Below are 16,125 nucleotides of genomic sequence, written 5' to 3' on the forward strand. Positions count from 1 at the left end.
GGGACGGGAGGCCTCGGGAGAAAGAAAGGGGGAGGGGAGCACCAGGGGGAGATGGACAGCAGGCAAGGAGTGATTGTGAAAGGGACAGAGAGAAAAAAGGAAAACAATAAATAAGGAATGGGGTAAGAAGAGGAGGGGGGCATTAGTGGAAGTTAGAGACATCAATGTTCATGCCATCAAGTTGGAGGCTACCTAGACAGAATATAAGGTGTTGTTCCTCCAACCTAGGTGTGGCTTCATCTTGACAGTAGAGGAGGCCATAGATATCAGAACGTGAATGGAACATGGAATTAAAATGTGTGGCCACTGGGAGATCCTGCTTTCTCTGGCAGACAGAGCGTAGACATATCAGAACGGGAATGGGATGTGGAATTAAAATGTGTGGCCACACGTGTAGATTTCTAGCGTCCGTGGAATCTCGTGTTTATGATAGTAAAGTAAATTGCTTCCTAAATGCTGTAAATTTTTACTGATTTCATTGCTTGCTAATTTTTGAGACAAGTATTGATTTGAAAATTGGGACATTGGGACAAAGAAAAGTGTGTTTCCCTTGGTAATCCACATATACCATCCATGGTGCTTTTTTTGTTCTTGCTTAGAGCAAGAACTTATTCCTCTCTCTTATGGTAGGATGAAAAATGCAAGTCTTTTATTTGAATGTGCATAAGATCACTTCTGAAAAGCATGACAAATTTCATAAGATGGAGCAGGCAGTTATCTATCAGATCTGCCTTTGGTTATAGAATACTTTTGACTTGCGTTAGTAATATTTGCATTATATTATTTAAATCTCGCTCGAAATGGATCCGAGTTTGTTTGTTGCTTTGTCATTAAAACTTGATATGTGCCTGTGAAGCTGCCATATTATATAAACACAATTCACAAGAAATCTCTGTGACTTAATTGTACATATGGCCATATGGCTGAGAGATCTGTACTTTTGGATGTGGTTGACTAATTTGCTGATACCATCAAATTATAATGCACTGAATTTATAGCAGTCTCCTTTTAATGTTTGGAATCTAGTTCATAATCCAGCCCACAATTTTTAACTGAGTGTAACAAAATAGGAAGAACAAGACAATGCATAGACAGTTCCATTCTCCCTTACAGAAACTGCTTGACTCATTGAGTTACTCAGAACTTCCTTGGTCTGACAAGAGTTCTTATTCCTGATTGGTTTTAGAGGTTTGTCTAGAGAAACAATTTTCAATACCAATGAAACATTGAATATATCACAGGAGCAACAAAAAAGCTGTTTTGCTCCGGATTCCAATATTTACAGTCTGCTCTGTGACCAGAATAAGTTGAATGTCTGGGTAATGAATTGATTTGAGTCTGCCTTTTGGGTTTATGACTGGTTTGCTTAAAACTGCAATTCCTCACTTACGAGTAGTGATATAATGTCTGAGAAGAAAAATAAAACACTTTTTAGCTGTTGCTTTTTAATTAGTAATTGTACACATGTCAAGAGTCCCTTTGGTTTTAATGCTGTAAATCCATATTAAAGGTCTTGCAGTGGTGGAGCAAAAAACACTAGGTTCCCAAGGTGAGCAATTTCCTCATACTCACGTCTTTGAGACAAGCCGGAAATAATAAGATCTAATTCAAGGAATTTGTTTGAAGGGATGGTGAAATTTAAACATGGTTGACCTGAATCGGAATCTACAGCATTCAGGCCCTTGTCTCTCCTGCTATTCAGTAAGCTTATGGCTGTACCTTCATTTAAAGAAAATAAAAAAACTAGATGCTAAAAATTGGAAACAAAAACAGAAAGTACGGACAAAAGTGAATTGTGGATTCTTTTCATAATTTTCTGTTTCTGTTGATGTTATTTGCCTCCCTGGTAAATATTTTGTGAATTGCCCAGTGATATTCAAACCAAATGTATTTGTCTAATTCACAGCTAATTGTTGCTTCTACTAATGTTTTAAAAGCTTGTTGAGCCCAAAGAAAGCATGATCTAGTTCATCATTGTGGAGCAGTCTGATCTCACAGCTTTTTTGTGAAATGTGTTGTAAACTTATTTAAATGTGTTTCTGCTCTGATATGCTCACTGTTTCATTGGTATTGGAAAATGATTATTCTTTCTCTGGACAAAACTCCAAAACCATCCTGGAATAAGAATCCTCGCCACGTCTAGGAAGGTTAGTGACAGTGAAGAAGTTAACAATATCAGCTTGAGAAGTGTTCAGTTACAAGATGCAGCCATAGTTCTATGAGAATGTTTGGCACTATCCCCTCAATTTAAGTGTTTGCTGAAACTCTATTACTTAGGTTTATGAACTATTGGGAAGTTTCCTCCTTACAAATACTTCAGTTATTTCTGTACAACTTCACACTTCCTTTGCCCCTCAGGTTCTCCTAAATTTTCTAGGATATCTGTGGTACCTGATTTTGAAGCTGTGTTGGTGAGGGAAAATTTTGATATCTGCTTCTATTATTTTTTGTAGCTACTTTTGTAATATCTATGGTTGATCAGTATTACTATTTTGTCAATTCAGCTCTAAATCGCTAATCTAATGTGTACTTTTTTTCTAAATGTTTGTCTACTTTGTTTTTCAGAAAAAGCTATGATTTGCTGTTAGCGGTTTTCACATTAAGTACTGTTGGCTTTCTCTGACCAGTAACAAAACAATGTGTGGTTCAACATTAGAAGTATTTAGTTTCAAGTCCCCCGTCACACAAGTAGACAATCTAGGCTAGCACTCTTGAGAATAAGGGAGGAGTTCTCCACTGGCAGGGATGTAGTTGTTTCTGGTGAGATGTTTATTGGGAACTTTCTGTGTGGATGTTGGCAGTCAATTTCTTACTAACAGAAATGCACAACAAACTTGAAACTCTCAACCCCAACAATATCAGTTTCCCAGAAGTGAACATCAGTAGTCCATTCTGGTCCAACCAAGTTTGGCATGTACTAGATGGACTGAAGGGCCTGTTTCTGCGCTGGAGTGTTCTATGACTATGTCAATGCCACAGCAAAAAAATTTCACTAGTGCCTCAATTTTCTTTGGGGACTAAAGAAATGTGGCATAGCCCATTTGACCATCACCAGTTTTTACATATGATCCTCAGAAAGCATCCGATCAGGACTTCCTCGTCAGGAGACCACAGTCAGCATGGATTGGTGATAAAACCCTTTTGTTGACAATCAACTTAGGCTCATCTCAAAGATCCAAGATTAACCCACTGCTGTACACTCTCTGCACTCTTTTTGGCTAAGCACACATCAAACACAATTGAAAATTGAAAACACCATTATTGGCAAAATCTTAGATGGCAATGAGTTGGTATACAGGGGTGAGATGGATCAGCTGATTGAGTGATGTTGCAAGAATGAGCTTGCAGTCAGTTTCAGCAACATCATTGTGGACGTAAAGAAGGGAATGTCAAGACACATATCATTCTTCTAAGTGGTCAACTGTGGAAAAGGTGGGCAGCTTCAGGTTCTTGGGTGTCATCATCTTAGAGGATCTGTCCTAGGCCCAATAGATTGATGCAAGCCCATCCATCACCAGCTCTAATTTTTAGGTTTTAGACTTGGCCAGCTCCATCACAGGCTCAACCTACCCAATCATTGAGAGCATCTTTAGGAAGTCACGTCATCTGTCACAGAGGACCCTCAAAATCTGTGATGTACCCCCTTTCATTACTACCATCAGGTAGGAGATACTGGAGCATAAAGGCCCACATTCAGTGTTTCAGAAGTTGCTTTTCCCCTCTGCCATCAGATTTCAAATTGTCCATGAATGCCACCTCATTATTTTTCTTTTTCACTGTTTATTTATCTAGTAATTTATAGGTGAAAGCCAGCATGGTTTCCTGAAAAGAAATGGTTTCCTGAAAAGAAAATCCTATCTGACAAAGCTACTGCAATTTTTTGTTTTGAGGAAATTACAAGCAGGGTGGACAAGGAGATGCAGTAGATGTGGTGTACTGATATTGGAAATGGTTCAGAGAAGATTTACGAGAGTGATTCCAGGAATGAAAGGGATACTGTATGAGGGACGTCTGACAGCTCTTGGGCTGTATTCTCTGGAGTTCAGGAGAAAGAGGGGAGATCTCATAGAAACATTCTGAATGTTAAAAGGCTTGAACAATTAGATATGGCAAAGTTATTTCCCATGGTAGGGGAGTCTAGGACAAGAGGGTATGACTTCAGTATTGAAGGATGTCCATTTAGAACAGAGATGCAGAAGCATTACTTTAGTCAGAGGGTGGTTAATCTGTGGAATTTGTTGCCATGAGCAGCTATGGAGGCCAAGTCATTTGGTGCATTTAAGGCAGAGATAGATTCTTGATTAGCCAGCACGTCAAAGGTTATGGGGAGAAGGCAGGGGAGTGGGGATGACTGGAAGAATTGGATCAGTCCATGATTGAATGGCGGAGCAGACTCTGGGCTGAATGGCCTACTTCTGCTCCTATATCATGTCTTTGTGCTGAACTGCTGCTGCAAAACAACAAATTTCACTTCATATAAGACTGATAATAAATGTGATTCTGATTTTGCATCATGGCTTGATAAGGCAGTGGCTCTGTCTGTAACTGCAAGAGGGTTGTGGGCACAGCTCAGCACATCATGGAAACTAGCTTCCCCTCCATGAACTCTGCCTACACTTCTTGCTGCCTTGGTATTGCAGCCAATATAATAAGATCCCACCAGTTTGGATATTCTCCTCTTCCCCCTCCCATTTGGTAGAAAATATAAAAACTGAAAGCACATTCTACCAAGCTCAAGGGCAGCTTCTTTCCTAAGACTATTGAATGGTACAATAGGTGGACATGCCCTCACAATCCACCTTGTTTTGACCTTGAACATTATTGTCTGCACTGCACTTTCTCTGTAACTATAGCAGTTTATCCTACATTCTGATACTGTCTCATCTTGTACTAGCTCAATGCACTGTTGAAATTAATTAATCTGCATGGACAATATGCCCGACAACAAGCTTCTCACTGTACCTCAATACACGTGACAACAAGACAACAAAAGACTAATTTACCAACTGTAAAATCATTTGACAACATCCCGTTATCATGAATGGGTTTGTATAGTTCATTTTCAGTTTATTCTTAGATCGCTTTTTTTAATGGGTTGAAAATTTTTGGATAACCTTTAACCTCTGTTACTTGTAGCAAGCAGAGAAGAACTATCCCTGAATGAGATATTTGATATTTAGCAGATTGGGTTCTGACTGATAGATTCTTGTTTACTGTCCCTACCCCAAAGCATCAAGGAAATCCAAACCCCTGTAAGGACAGGAAGGTGACTCACCATCACCTTTAATAATTAGTGATGGCCAAAACATGCTCCCTTTGCCAAAGATGTCCGTACTCTGAAAAAATGCATTAAAAAAAATTAACGATTCTCATGTGACATGCCACTGTATTGCAGTAACTATAAATACATTTAAAAGTCCCGTTCAGTGTTTCTCAACCTTTTTTACCCCCCCATACCCCTAAAGTATGTTCATACTTGCCACCACCCCCTCAAAGCACCTTCGTACCTGCCAATGCTTCTCCAAGGCGCAGTATACTTCCCTGTACCCCCATAATGTAAAAACCTCTCTTCTATATGCTAACATGAGAAAAATGATTCTGCCTTAAATTTTTATTTGTCTTTAAACCTAACTTATATGATACCTGTGCGCTGTACAGCAGCTTCGGTATCAATGTGACCCTTGAGCTTGATTGTTTTTAGGAAGATTTGAAATACCTGCTTCAAGTTGTGACAGCAAAAGCCTTAAGTCCCCAAACATAACAACGTCCAAGCGGTTTCTGTTTATTTATAAGTATGTGGTTCACTGCACTGAAGCCTCTTTTAAAAGGTAGGAGGATGGAATTGCAATGAAGTCAGCTGGCTCCTCTCCAAAGACCAGGAAGGATTGTAATGGCAGTGTAGTCACATACCACAAAAGCCAACATTTTTGAAAAGCATTTTTGCTTCCTCATCATTCTGTGAATTTCAATAATTTCTTCTTGCAAGCTCGCTTCCTGTTCTGCCACCTTGAAAAGAAATGGGTTAGTTACCCAATCTAGAATTTCCAGATCATACAAATCCTTGAATTGATTTTGAAAACCCTTCTATGGTGACTGTAGGTTTAAACAGTACTCTGCAAATCACTGTCTGTGAAAAGAGTGCCATACTATCCATGCAGGGAAACTGAGAAAAATCCTCCCAATTTTTTGTTTGTATATTTCCAATAAAAGTGGATACTGCACTTTTTGCCTGGATTAAAGTTCTCATCCTGCAGTTTCATATTTAGAATTTTCATTTTGTCACATAGGCTGATTGCTACACAGTTCAATCTTGTTTCCCAAGCTCTTGTCGACTTTGAGCAAAAATTCAACCACTGTGTGTCAAAAAGATTGAAGAAACGCTTTAAGCAGCCAACACATTCGGTACGAAGAAGCAAAAGTTCACGCTCTTCATCATTACCTTGGCATAACTGGTGAAATATTCTGCAATTTAATGAATGAGTTTTAATTTTGTTGACAGCAGATATTACAAGAGTCATGCTTGAAAAAAGTTACTGGCTGAGGATTTTAGCTGTGAGATGTTGATGATGAATTACAGAATGGATTGCAAACAGACTTGGAATTTCTTTTTTCATAAATGCCACTAAACCATCATGGCATCCTGTCATGTATGGTGCTCCATCTGTTGCACAAGGAATCATGTTTCTAATTAGAATACTTTAGTCCTCATATTTTGAGCTTGTCATAGATTGATTCTCTGATAGTTATTTTTCTTTTTGCAAAAGAGAATCTCTTCATAAACTTTTCCATTTTTGATAAACTATGTATATGCCATTAGCAATGTCTCATTGTCTCGTACAGACAACTCATCCAATTGTTTCTCAAATTCTGTTTTTTGTAGCTCTGCATAGTTGACTCTCAGTCTTCACTCATTTCGTCAGTGTGAGAGCCACAGAGTTACTACTCAAAGGAATTGATTTTAAAATACTGGTATCCATTTTGAGAACAGTGGTGAACAATTGTGATACAGTAGACGTTAATTTTTCATCAACTGTATGAGATTCTCTACACTTGACTATCATTTTGGCAATGTTGTAAGAAGCAATGAGACCACTATCAAGGTCATTTTTAGTTTTCTTGGCAAATTACTCAAGTGCAACACTTTTCAAATGCTCCTTTCATCTTCTGGAACTGAGTAGTACCCATAAGTAGCTGTTTCAGGGTGTCTTTTACCAAAGTGTTCCTGCAATCTTGATGGCTTCATTGGACAGCACAGTATTACAAATGAGCAACAGTTTCTGTAGTTTCTGTTCTTGTCAGGATGCGAATTCAAGGCTTCACTGTCTTCAGACTTAGAGGTCACTTTGTATGTATTTATCCATCATTAATGGGACTAAATTAAAACAAAAAAAAACACAAACTGGGAATGCCTATTGGATGTTGATGACGACAGCGAGATGGCACAGTTGTCAAGTTCTGGTGCCTCAAGTTAGGATGCCACTCACCACCTCCCCCACCCCCAAGAATCTTGTAATGCCTACCCCCTCCCCCGACGACTTTTTCCCCTAACTCCTCCCTTGGAACATGTAATGGCGCTCTTTGGAAATCACTGGTCTCGTTAAATAAGTGAAAGGAAGCCAGTGAGGTTGGAGTTGGGGGGGTGGGGGGAAGAACTGAATATAGTAAATAAACTTTTTTTGAACAGTTTCATCTTTGGGGGGGGGGGAATAAAAGATTTGAGCCTGTTTCTGTACCTTTAAACTCATTTGAGGCTTAATAAATATTCTTTGTCTAGAATTCTGCTAGAACAAGCTGAAATTGAATGTATTCAGGAGAATAACGTAAATCTCAGTAGAGGCCAATACAAGATGAATATTTATCTTTGCAAAGCTTTTCTCTCATTCCAATGGATCACCATTTTTAAATCAATATAATAGTTTAATTAATAAAAATATTGTCATTATTGGCTTATCATTTATCTAAAACGTATTTAAGACCTGTGCTGGTGAAGAATTAAGGGCTGAAAGGCTTGGATAGAGTGTATGTGGAGAGAGGATTCCATTAAGCAAAGAGATCTCAGAGCATTGACTTGACTTTAAGGGGCATCCCTTTAAAATGGAGATCCCTTTAAGCAGAGGGTGGTGAATCTGTGGAATCCATTGCCACAGGGTTGTGGAGGGAAAATAATGAAGTGTATTTCGGGTAGTAATTGAAGGTTCTTGATTGATAAGGGAGTTGAGGGCTACGGGGAGAGGTGGGAGAATGGGCTATAATTGAATGGCAGAACAGACTGGATGGGTCAAATGGCCTAATTCTGTTCCTCTATCTTATTGGTCTTGTGACTTGAGTCCCTGCTAAATCAGTCTTGATAGCTTCAAGTAGCAGTTGAGAGCTGCAAATTTGTTTTAATAATTAGCTCAGGAACATATTTAAAGTGTATGTTTACTTCCATTTGTTATGTAATGCCTTTGTTGTAATTTTTTTTTAAGACACTTGCAATAGTTGCTTTGAAGTTACAAACTTAGCTGATATTACACATACTTTTATTCCTGCAGCTGGTGTCTAGAAAAGGGCTCAGTCGTTCTTTGTTCACCGCAACTAAGAAATGGTTCAGTGGCAGTAAAGTGCCAGAGAAAACTCTAAATGAATTAAAAAATGCTTCCAGTCTGTTGTAAGTCGATTTTTCTGTACTTTTGGTAAAGTCCTCTTGATTTGCTTTGAAAAAGAATGCAAATCCTTAAGGCTATGCAATAATAACAATAGTTACCAATAATTAATAATAGATAAGAGTGTTGTTGAAATACATCTGGCATATGGGAGGAGAAAATATTCAGTGGTAAGAGCTTTCAAAACAAGAATAAATACAAGGGTTGTAATTTTAGCTTTAAGTTTTGGGGAAACTGCACTGAGGTGTAAGAGGGAGTAAACATCTTTAAAAGATAAACTGGGTATAGCAAGTTAGAGGTAACTTCTGAGTAAAAAGGTTTTCCACTAACCTAGGTCAGGTTAAACATGGGAAACCATTAATTTAAACATAATCTTGCTTTTGAGGACAAAAGAATTTATTACAATCCTTAAGTATTTTAAGTGCACCTGATTACTGAAATACAAAACTGCCGGCGAGGTATAAGAATCTGCAGATCAAAGGATGTGGATTAACAAAAAGGGAAATGAGCTCATATTTTCAACAGCTGTGTAAGGAATCCTTTCAATTTGTAAATGTATTTTTTTGCATTAATTTATTTTTGAAGTTGCAGTAATTTATATGTTGTGCTGTACTGCTGCTGCAAGACAGTAAATTTAATGGAATATGTCAATGATAATAAACCTGATTTTGCAGATCAATGTAAATCAGTGTGTGCCTGAATATTGGGTAACTTGGAATAAGGGGAGTGAGTTTTAGATTTCTGCGTGCATTACTTTGGTCTGATGTTTTTTCTCTGCTTTGACATTTTTCAGGTATCCACCAGAAGCTCCAGAGCTGCAAATAAGAAAAATGGCAGATCTCTGCTTCTTGGTTCAACATTATGACCTGGCCTACAACTGTTACCACACCGCAAAGAAAGATTTTCTGAATGACCAGGCAATGCTTTATGCAGCAGGGGCATTGGTTAGTGCTTATTCTAATTACAAAATGAGTTGCAAGTGATAATATAAAAGGGTTCCAAAATTTTCTGCATAGAAACATAGAAATTAGGTGCAGGAGTAAGCCATTCAGCCCTTTGAGCCTGCACCGCCATTCAGTATGATCATGGCTGATCATCTAACTCAGAACCCTATACCTGCTTTCTCTCCATACCCCCTGATCCCTTTAGCCACAAGGACCATATCTGACTTCCTCTTAAATATAGCCAATGAACCAGCCTCAACTGTGGCAGAGAATTCCACAGATTCACCACTCTCTGTGTGAAGAAGTTTCTCCTCATCTCGGTCCTAAAAGGCTTCCCCTTTATCCTTAAACTGTGACCCCTCGTTCTGGACTTCCCCAACATCGGAAACAATCTTCCTGCATCTAGCCTGTCCAATCCCTTTAGAATTTTATATGTTTCAATAAGATCCCCCTCAATCTTCTAAATTCCTGTGAGTATAAGCCTAGTCGATCCAGTCTTTCTTCATATGAAAGTCCTGCCATCCCAGGAATCAATCTGGTGAATCTTCTTTGTACTCCCTGTATGGCAAGAATGTCTTTCCTCAGATTAGGGGACCAAAACTGCACAGAATACTCTAGGTGCAGTCTCACCAAGGCCTTGTACAACTGCATTAGAACCTCCCTGCTCCTGTACTCAAATCCTTTTGCTATGAATGCCAACATACCATTTGCCTTTTTCACAGCCTGCTGTACCTGCATGCCCACCTTCAATGACTGGTGTACAATGACACACAGGTCTCGTTGCATCTCCCCTTTTCCTAATCGGCCACTGTTCAGATAATAAACTGTTTTCCTGTTCTTGCAACCATAGTGGATAACCTCACATTTATCCACATTAAATTGCATCTGCCTTCAATTTGCCCACTCACCTAACCTATCCAAGTCACCCTGCATCCTCTTAGCATCCTCCTCACAGCTAACACTGCCGCCCAACTTCGTGTCATCTGCAAGCTTGGAGATGCTGCATTTAATTTCCTCGTCTAAATCATTAATATATATTGTAAACAACTGGGGTCCAACACTGAGCCTTGCGGTACCCCACTAGTCACTGCCTGCCATTCTGAAAAGGTCCCATTTACTCCCACTCTTTGCTTCCTGTCTGCCAACCAATTCTCTATCCACATCAATACCATACCCCCAATACCGTGTGCTTTTATTTTATCCTTTTAAAACTCATATTACCAGAATATCTTCAACAATAATTTTTTACATTCATTTTAATTACTAGTGTATATTTTTAAGATGCAAAGACGAGGAAATCTGCAGATGCTGGAAATTCAAGCAACACACAGAAAATGCAGGTGGAACTCAGCAGGCCAGGCAGCATCTATCGGAAGAAGTACAGTCGACGTAAGGGTCTCGTCCTGAAACGTCAACTGTACTTCTTCCTGTAGACGCTGCTTGGCCTGCTGCGTTCCACCAGCATTTTGTGTGTGTTATTTTTAAAATGTCATATTTTCTCATTTGTCCTCATTTCCTGCTTGCACTATAAGTCAAGAAAAAACTACTATACCTAAATACGATTGTGAACAATGGTTCATTTTAATGTTTTGGTCAACATGGGTTAAATTCCACCTTTTAAGACATTATTGCTCATGAAGCTTGATAATGAGGTAAAATGTTCCATTAGTTACTGATGTGATGGCAGTGGCAGTATATTATTAGTGTCTGCTTCAGTCTGAATTTCAGTCAAATGAAAGTTTCCTTGAAGAGACTGCAAAAAGACTGTCAGAATCAGTATTAGACAATAGACAATAGGTGCAGAAGTAGACCATTCGGCCCCTCGAGTCTGCACCGCCATTCTGAGATCATGGCTGATCATTCACTATCAATACCCAGTCCCTGCCTTGTCCCCATATCCTTTGATTCCCCTATCCATCAGATATCTATCCAGCTCCTTCTTGAAAGCATCCAGAGAATTGGCCTCCACCGTCTTCCGAGGCAGTGCATTCCACACCTCCACAACTCTCTGGGAGAAGAAGCTCTTCCTCAACTCTGTTTTAAATAACTGACCTCTTATTCTCAATCCATGCCCTCTGGTACTGGACTCTCCCAACATCTGGAACATATTACCTGCCTCAATCCTATCAAATCCTTTAATTATCTTAAACGTTTCAATCAGATCCCCTTTCAATCTCCTCAATTCCAGCGTGTACAAGCCCAATCTCTCCAATCTCTCTGCGTAAGACAGCCCTGCCATCCCAGGAATCAACCTAGTGAATCTACGCTGCACTTCCTCAATTGCCAGAATGTCCTTCCTTAAACCTGGAGACCAAAACTGTACACAATATTCCAGGTGTGGTCTCACCAGGGCCCTTTACAAATGCAAAAGAACATCCTTGCTCTTGTATTCAATTCCCCTTGTAACAAAGGCCAACATTCCATTTGCCCTCTTCACTGCCTGTTGCACTTGCTCATTCACCTTCATTGACTGGTGAACTAGGACTCCTAGGTCTCTTTGCATTTCTCCCTTACCTAACTTGACACCGTTCAGACAATACTCTGCCCTCATGTTCCAGCTTCCAAAGTGGATAACCACATTTATTCACATTGAATGACATCTGCCAAGTATCTGCCCACTCACTCAGCCTATCCAAGTCTCCCTGTATTCTCCTAACGTCCTCTTCGCATGTCACACTGCCACCCAGTTTAGTATCGTCAGCAAACTTGCTGATATAGTTTTCAATGCCCTCATCTAAATCATTGACATAAATCGTAAAGAGCTGTGGTCCCAATACAGAGCCCTTTGGTACCCCACTAGTCACCTCCAGCCAGTCTGAGAAACACCCATTCACTGCTACCCTTTGCTTTCTATCTGCCAACCAGTTTTCTATCCATGTTGAAACCCTGCCCCCAATGCCATGAGCTCTGATTTTACTCACCAATCTCCTATGTGGCACCTTATCGAATGCCTTCTGAAAATCTAGGTACACAACATCCACTGGCTTACCCTCGTCTAACATCCTTGTTACACCCTCAAAAAACTCCAACAGATTAGTCAAGCATGATTTGCCCTTGGTAAATCCATGCTGGCTCGGCCTAATCCTATTTCTGCCATCTAGATATGCCACTATTTCGTCCTTAATAATGGACTCAAGCATCTTCCCCACGACTGACGTTAGGCTAACAGGGCGATAGTTCTCCGTTTTCTCCTTCCCTCCCTTCTTGAAAAGTGGGACAACATTAGCCACTCTCCAATCTTCAGGAACTGATCCTGAATCTAAGGAACATTGGAAAATGATTACCAATGCATCCGCAATTTCCTGAGCCACCTCTTTTAGAACCCTCGGGTGCAGACCATCTGGACCCGGGGATTTATTAGCCTTCAGTCCTACCAGTCTGCTCATCACAGTTTCTTTCCTAATGTCAATCTGTCTCAATTCCTCTGATATCTTATGACCCTGGCCCATCCATACATCTGGGAGATTGCTTGTGTCCTCCCTGGTGAAGACAGATCTAAAGTATGCATTAAATTCTGTTGCCATTTCCCTGTTTCCCATAACAATTTCTCCCAATTCATTCTTCAAGGGGCCAACATTGTTCTTAACTATCTTCTTTCTCTTCACATAGCTAAAAAAGCTTTTGCTATCCCCTTTTATATTCCTGGCTAGACTGAGCTCATACCTGATTTTTTCTCTCCATATTGTTTTTTTAGTTAAGATCTGCTGTTCCTTAAAACTTTCCCAATCATCTGTATTCCCACTCATCTTAGCCCTGTCATACTTCTTTTTCTTTAATGCTCTACAATCTCTGACTTCCTTTGTCAACCACTGTGGCCCCTTCCCCCTCTTTGAATCCTTTCTTCTTATTGGAATGAACTGCATTTGCATCTTTTGTATTATGCCCAAGAATATCTGCCACTGCTGACCCACTGTCTTTCCTGCCAGGGCATCCACCCATTTAACTTTGGCCAGCTCTTCCCTCATGGCTCCGTAGTCTCCTTTATTTAATTGCAACACTGACACCTCTGATCTGCCCCTATCCCTCTCAAATTGTAGATAAAAACTTATCATGTTATGATCACTACTTCCTAATGGCTCCTTTACTTCAAGATCACTTATCAATTCCTGTTCATTACACATCACCAAGTCCAAAATAGCCTCGTTCCTGGTTGGCTCAAGCACAAGCTGTTCCAAAAATACATCCCTTAGACACTCCACAAACTCCCTATCCTGGGGTCCAGCACCTACCTGATTCTCCCAGTCCACCTGCATGTTGAAATCTCCCATAACGACTGCATTACCTTTAGCACATGCCAATGTTAACTCCCTAATCAACTTGTACCCAATATCCACGCTACTGTTTGGAGGCCTGTACACAACACCCATTAGGGTCTTTTTACCCTTACTGTTCCTCAGCTCAATCCACACAGACTCTACTTCCCCTGTTCCCAAGTCACCTCTTGCTAAGGACTGAATCTCATTCCTCACCAACAGGGCCACCCCACCCCCTCTTCCCATATTTCTGTCTCTACGATAGCACGTATACCCTGGTACACTCAATTCCCAGGCCTGATCCCCTTGCAGCCATGTTTCCGTTATCCCAACAATATCGTAGTTCCCCATTTTCATCTGAGCTTCAAGCTCATCTATCTTATTTCTGACACTATGCGCATTCAAGTATAGAATTCTTAGCCCATTCCTCCTCTCTTTGCTTAAAACACTGTCTACTGTACCTAACCCAGCTCCTTGAACTTCCATCGGGCAAATTGCACCCTGAATTTTGATGACCTTCTCAAGATCACCCAAACCTTGTACACATTTAACCCCATGCACCTTCTGACCAACCCTCTGGATCTGGATCCCTGCCCCCTGCACATCTAGTTTAAACCCCCCCCCCCCCCCGAGCAGCACTGGCAAACACTCCTGCAAGAATGTTAGTACCCCTCCGGTTCAGATGTAGACCATCCCTTCGAAACAGATCCCAATGTCCCTGGAACAAAGACCAATTATCCAAAAACCTGAACCCTTCCTTCCTGCACCATGCTCTCAGCCTTGTATTAATGTGCATAATCATTCTATTCTTCGCCTCACTCGCACGTGGCACAGGTAGCAATCCCGAGATTGTCACCCTGGAGGTCCTGCCTTTCAGCTTCACTCCTAACTCCCTGAACTCTCTAAGCAGGACCCCCTCACTCACCTTACCTACATCGTTGGTCCCTACGTGGACCACTACATCTGGGTTCATGCCCTCGTTCTCAAGAATAGCCTGCACCCGATCTGAGATGTCCCGGACCCTGACACCAGGGAGGCAACATACCATCCGAGACTCCCGATCTGCCCACAAAATCTCCTATCTGCCCCCCTGACTATAGAATCCCCTAAAACTATTGCTCTCTTCTCTTCCCTCCTCCCCTTCCTAGTTGAGGGTTCAACCTCTGTGCCAGAGGCAGGACCACTACAACTCATTCCTGGTAGGTCATCCCCATTATAATAAAGCTATTATATAAAGTATTATAAAGCTTGTTTGGATAGAAATTTAGATATGATGATTTGCTACTTCCTCATTTAAATATTTTGCATTTCATTCAAATTTGCTTCAAATGACATTTTGAAAGGAGTCGAGGAGGTGGGTTATTCTGTCCATTTGGGTTAGTGCTTTTAGTAAGCAATTAGATTATTCACAATTACTTTTTGTTTCATGTCCCCGCCATTTTGCCTCCTGGTGCCTATCGAGTTCCTCTTTGCAATCTGTCATTAATCTGCTTTTATCTGTCCAGCTAGAATTAACATCTGGGCCTGCAAAAATCTTCTATTCAGCCAATGAAGCCATGTGTTAGTGACCATAGGAAGGATGGTGGGCCTTTGTTCCAGAGTAAAGAGAGTGTGTTATTTTACAATGGAGCTATAGATTTACTACTAGATGAACAAGAAAATTTTTGGTGAGGAAAACAATGTGCATATAGTAGCACAGCAAAAGAAAACCACAAATGCTGGAAATCTGAAATAAAAACAGAATTAACATCTTCATCTTGAAGCAATGTTAACTCAATCTACACAGAGTTTCTGATTGTTCTAAAACTGTTTTAACTATAAAACCTGTTTGGTATTCTGAACAGAGTGAATCTATTGATGGTGCAGAATTAATGTATGTTCATGAGTTCTGATCAACTGAAAAATCTTTTCCACCTAGCCCTTTAAAGTTGTTTTTGTGAGCTATCTGTCAAGGTAAAATTCTTAATCCAATTTGCTCTGTGATTTGTTAACTGAAAGTACTTCATGTATGTCAATCCAGTTCCCATTGTCAATGTGTATTTGGGGTTTTTTAGTATAGATCTGAAGAGTTTCTGGTATTTTACTTTGTCCATTATTTGTGAATATTGATAGTAAGTAGAAACATAGAATGCAGTACAATGCAGGCCCTTCAGCCCACAATGCTGTGCCAAGCACATATGTACTTTAGAAACTACCTAGCGCTACCCAGAGCCCTCTATTTTTTTAACTCCATGTACCTATCCAGATACTAAAAGACCCTATCATATCTGTCTCCACCATAGT

General features: G+C 40.2%; 1 protein-coding gene across 5 annotated transcripts in view; it reads left to right on the top strand.

The window, feature by feature from the left end:
- trappc8 (trafficking protein particle complex subunit 8) overlaps positions 1-16,125 on the top strand; it is a 167,772-nt gene that overhangs the window by 78,660 nt on the left and 72,987 nt on the right. For all 5 annotated transcript variants that reach the window (XM_059977137.1, XM_059977153.1, XM_059977162.1 and 2 more), the window contains 2 exons: positions 8,535-8,650; positions 9,439-9,589. In XM_059977137.1, coding sequence (XP_059833120.1) covers positions 8,535-8,650; positions 9,439-9,589 — 267 coding nt within the window. The remainder of the gene's footprint in view (positions 1-8,534; positions 8,651-9,438; positions 9,590-16,125) is intronic.

This window comes from Hypanus sabinus, chromosome 1, assembly GCF_030144855.1.
Source record: "Hypanus sabinus isolate sHypSab1 chromosome 1, sHypSab1.hap1, whole genome shotgun sequence".
In the NCBI taxonomy this organism is placed as follows: domain Eukaryota; kingdom Metazoa; phylum Chordata; class Chondrichthyes; order Myliobatiformes; family Dasyatidae; genus Hypanus; species Hypanus sabinus.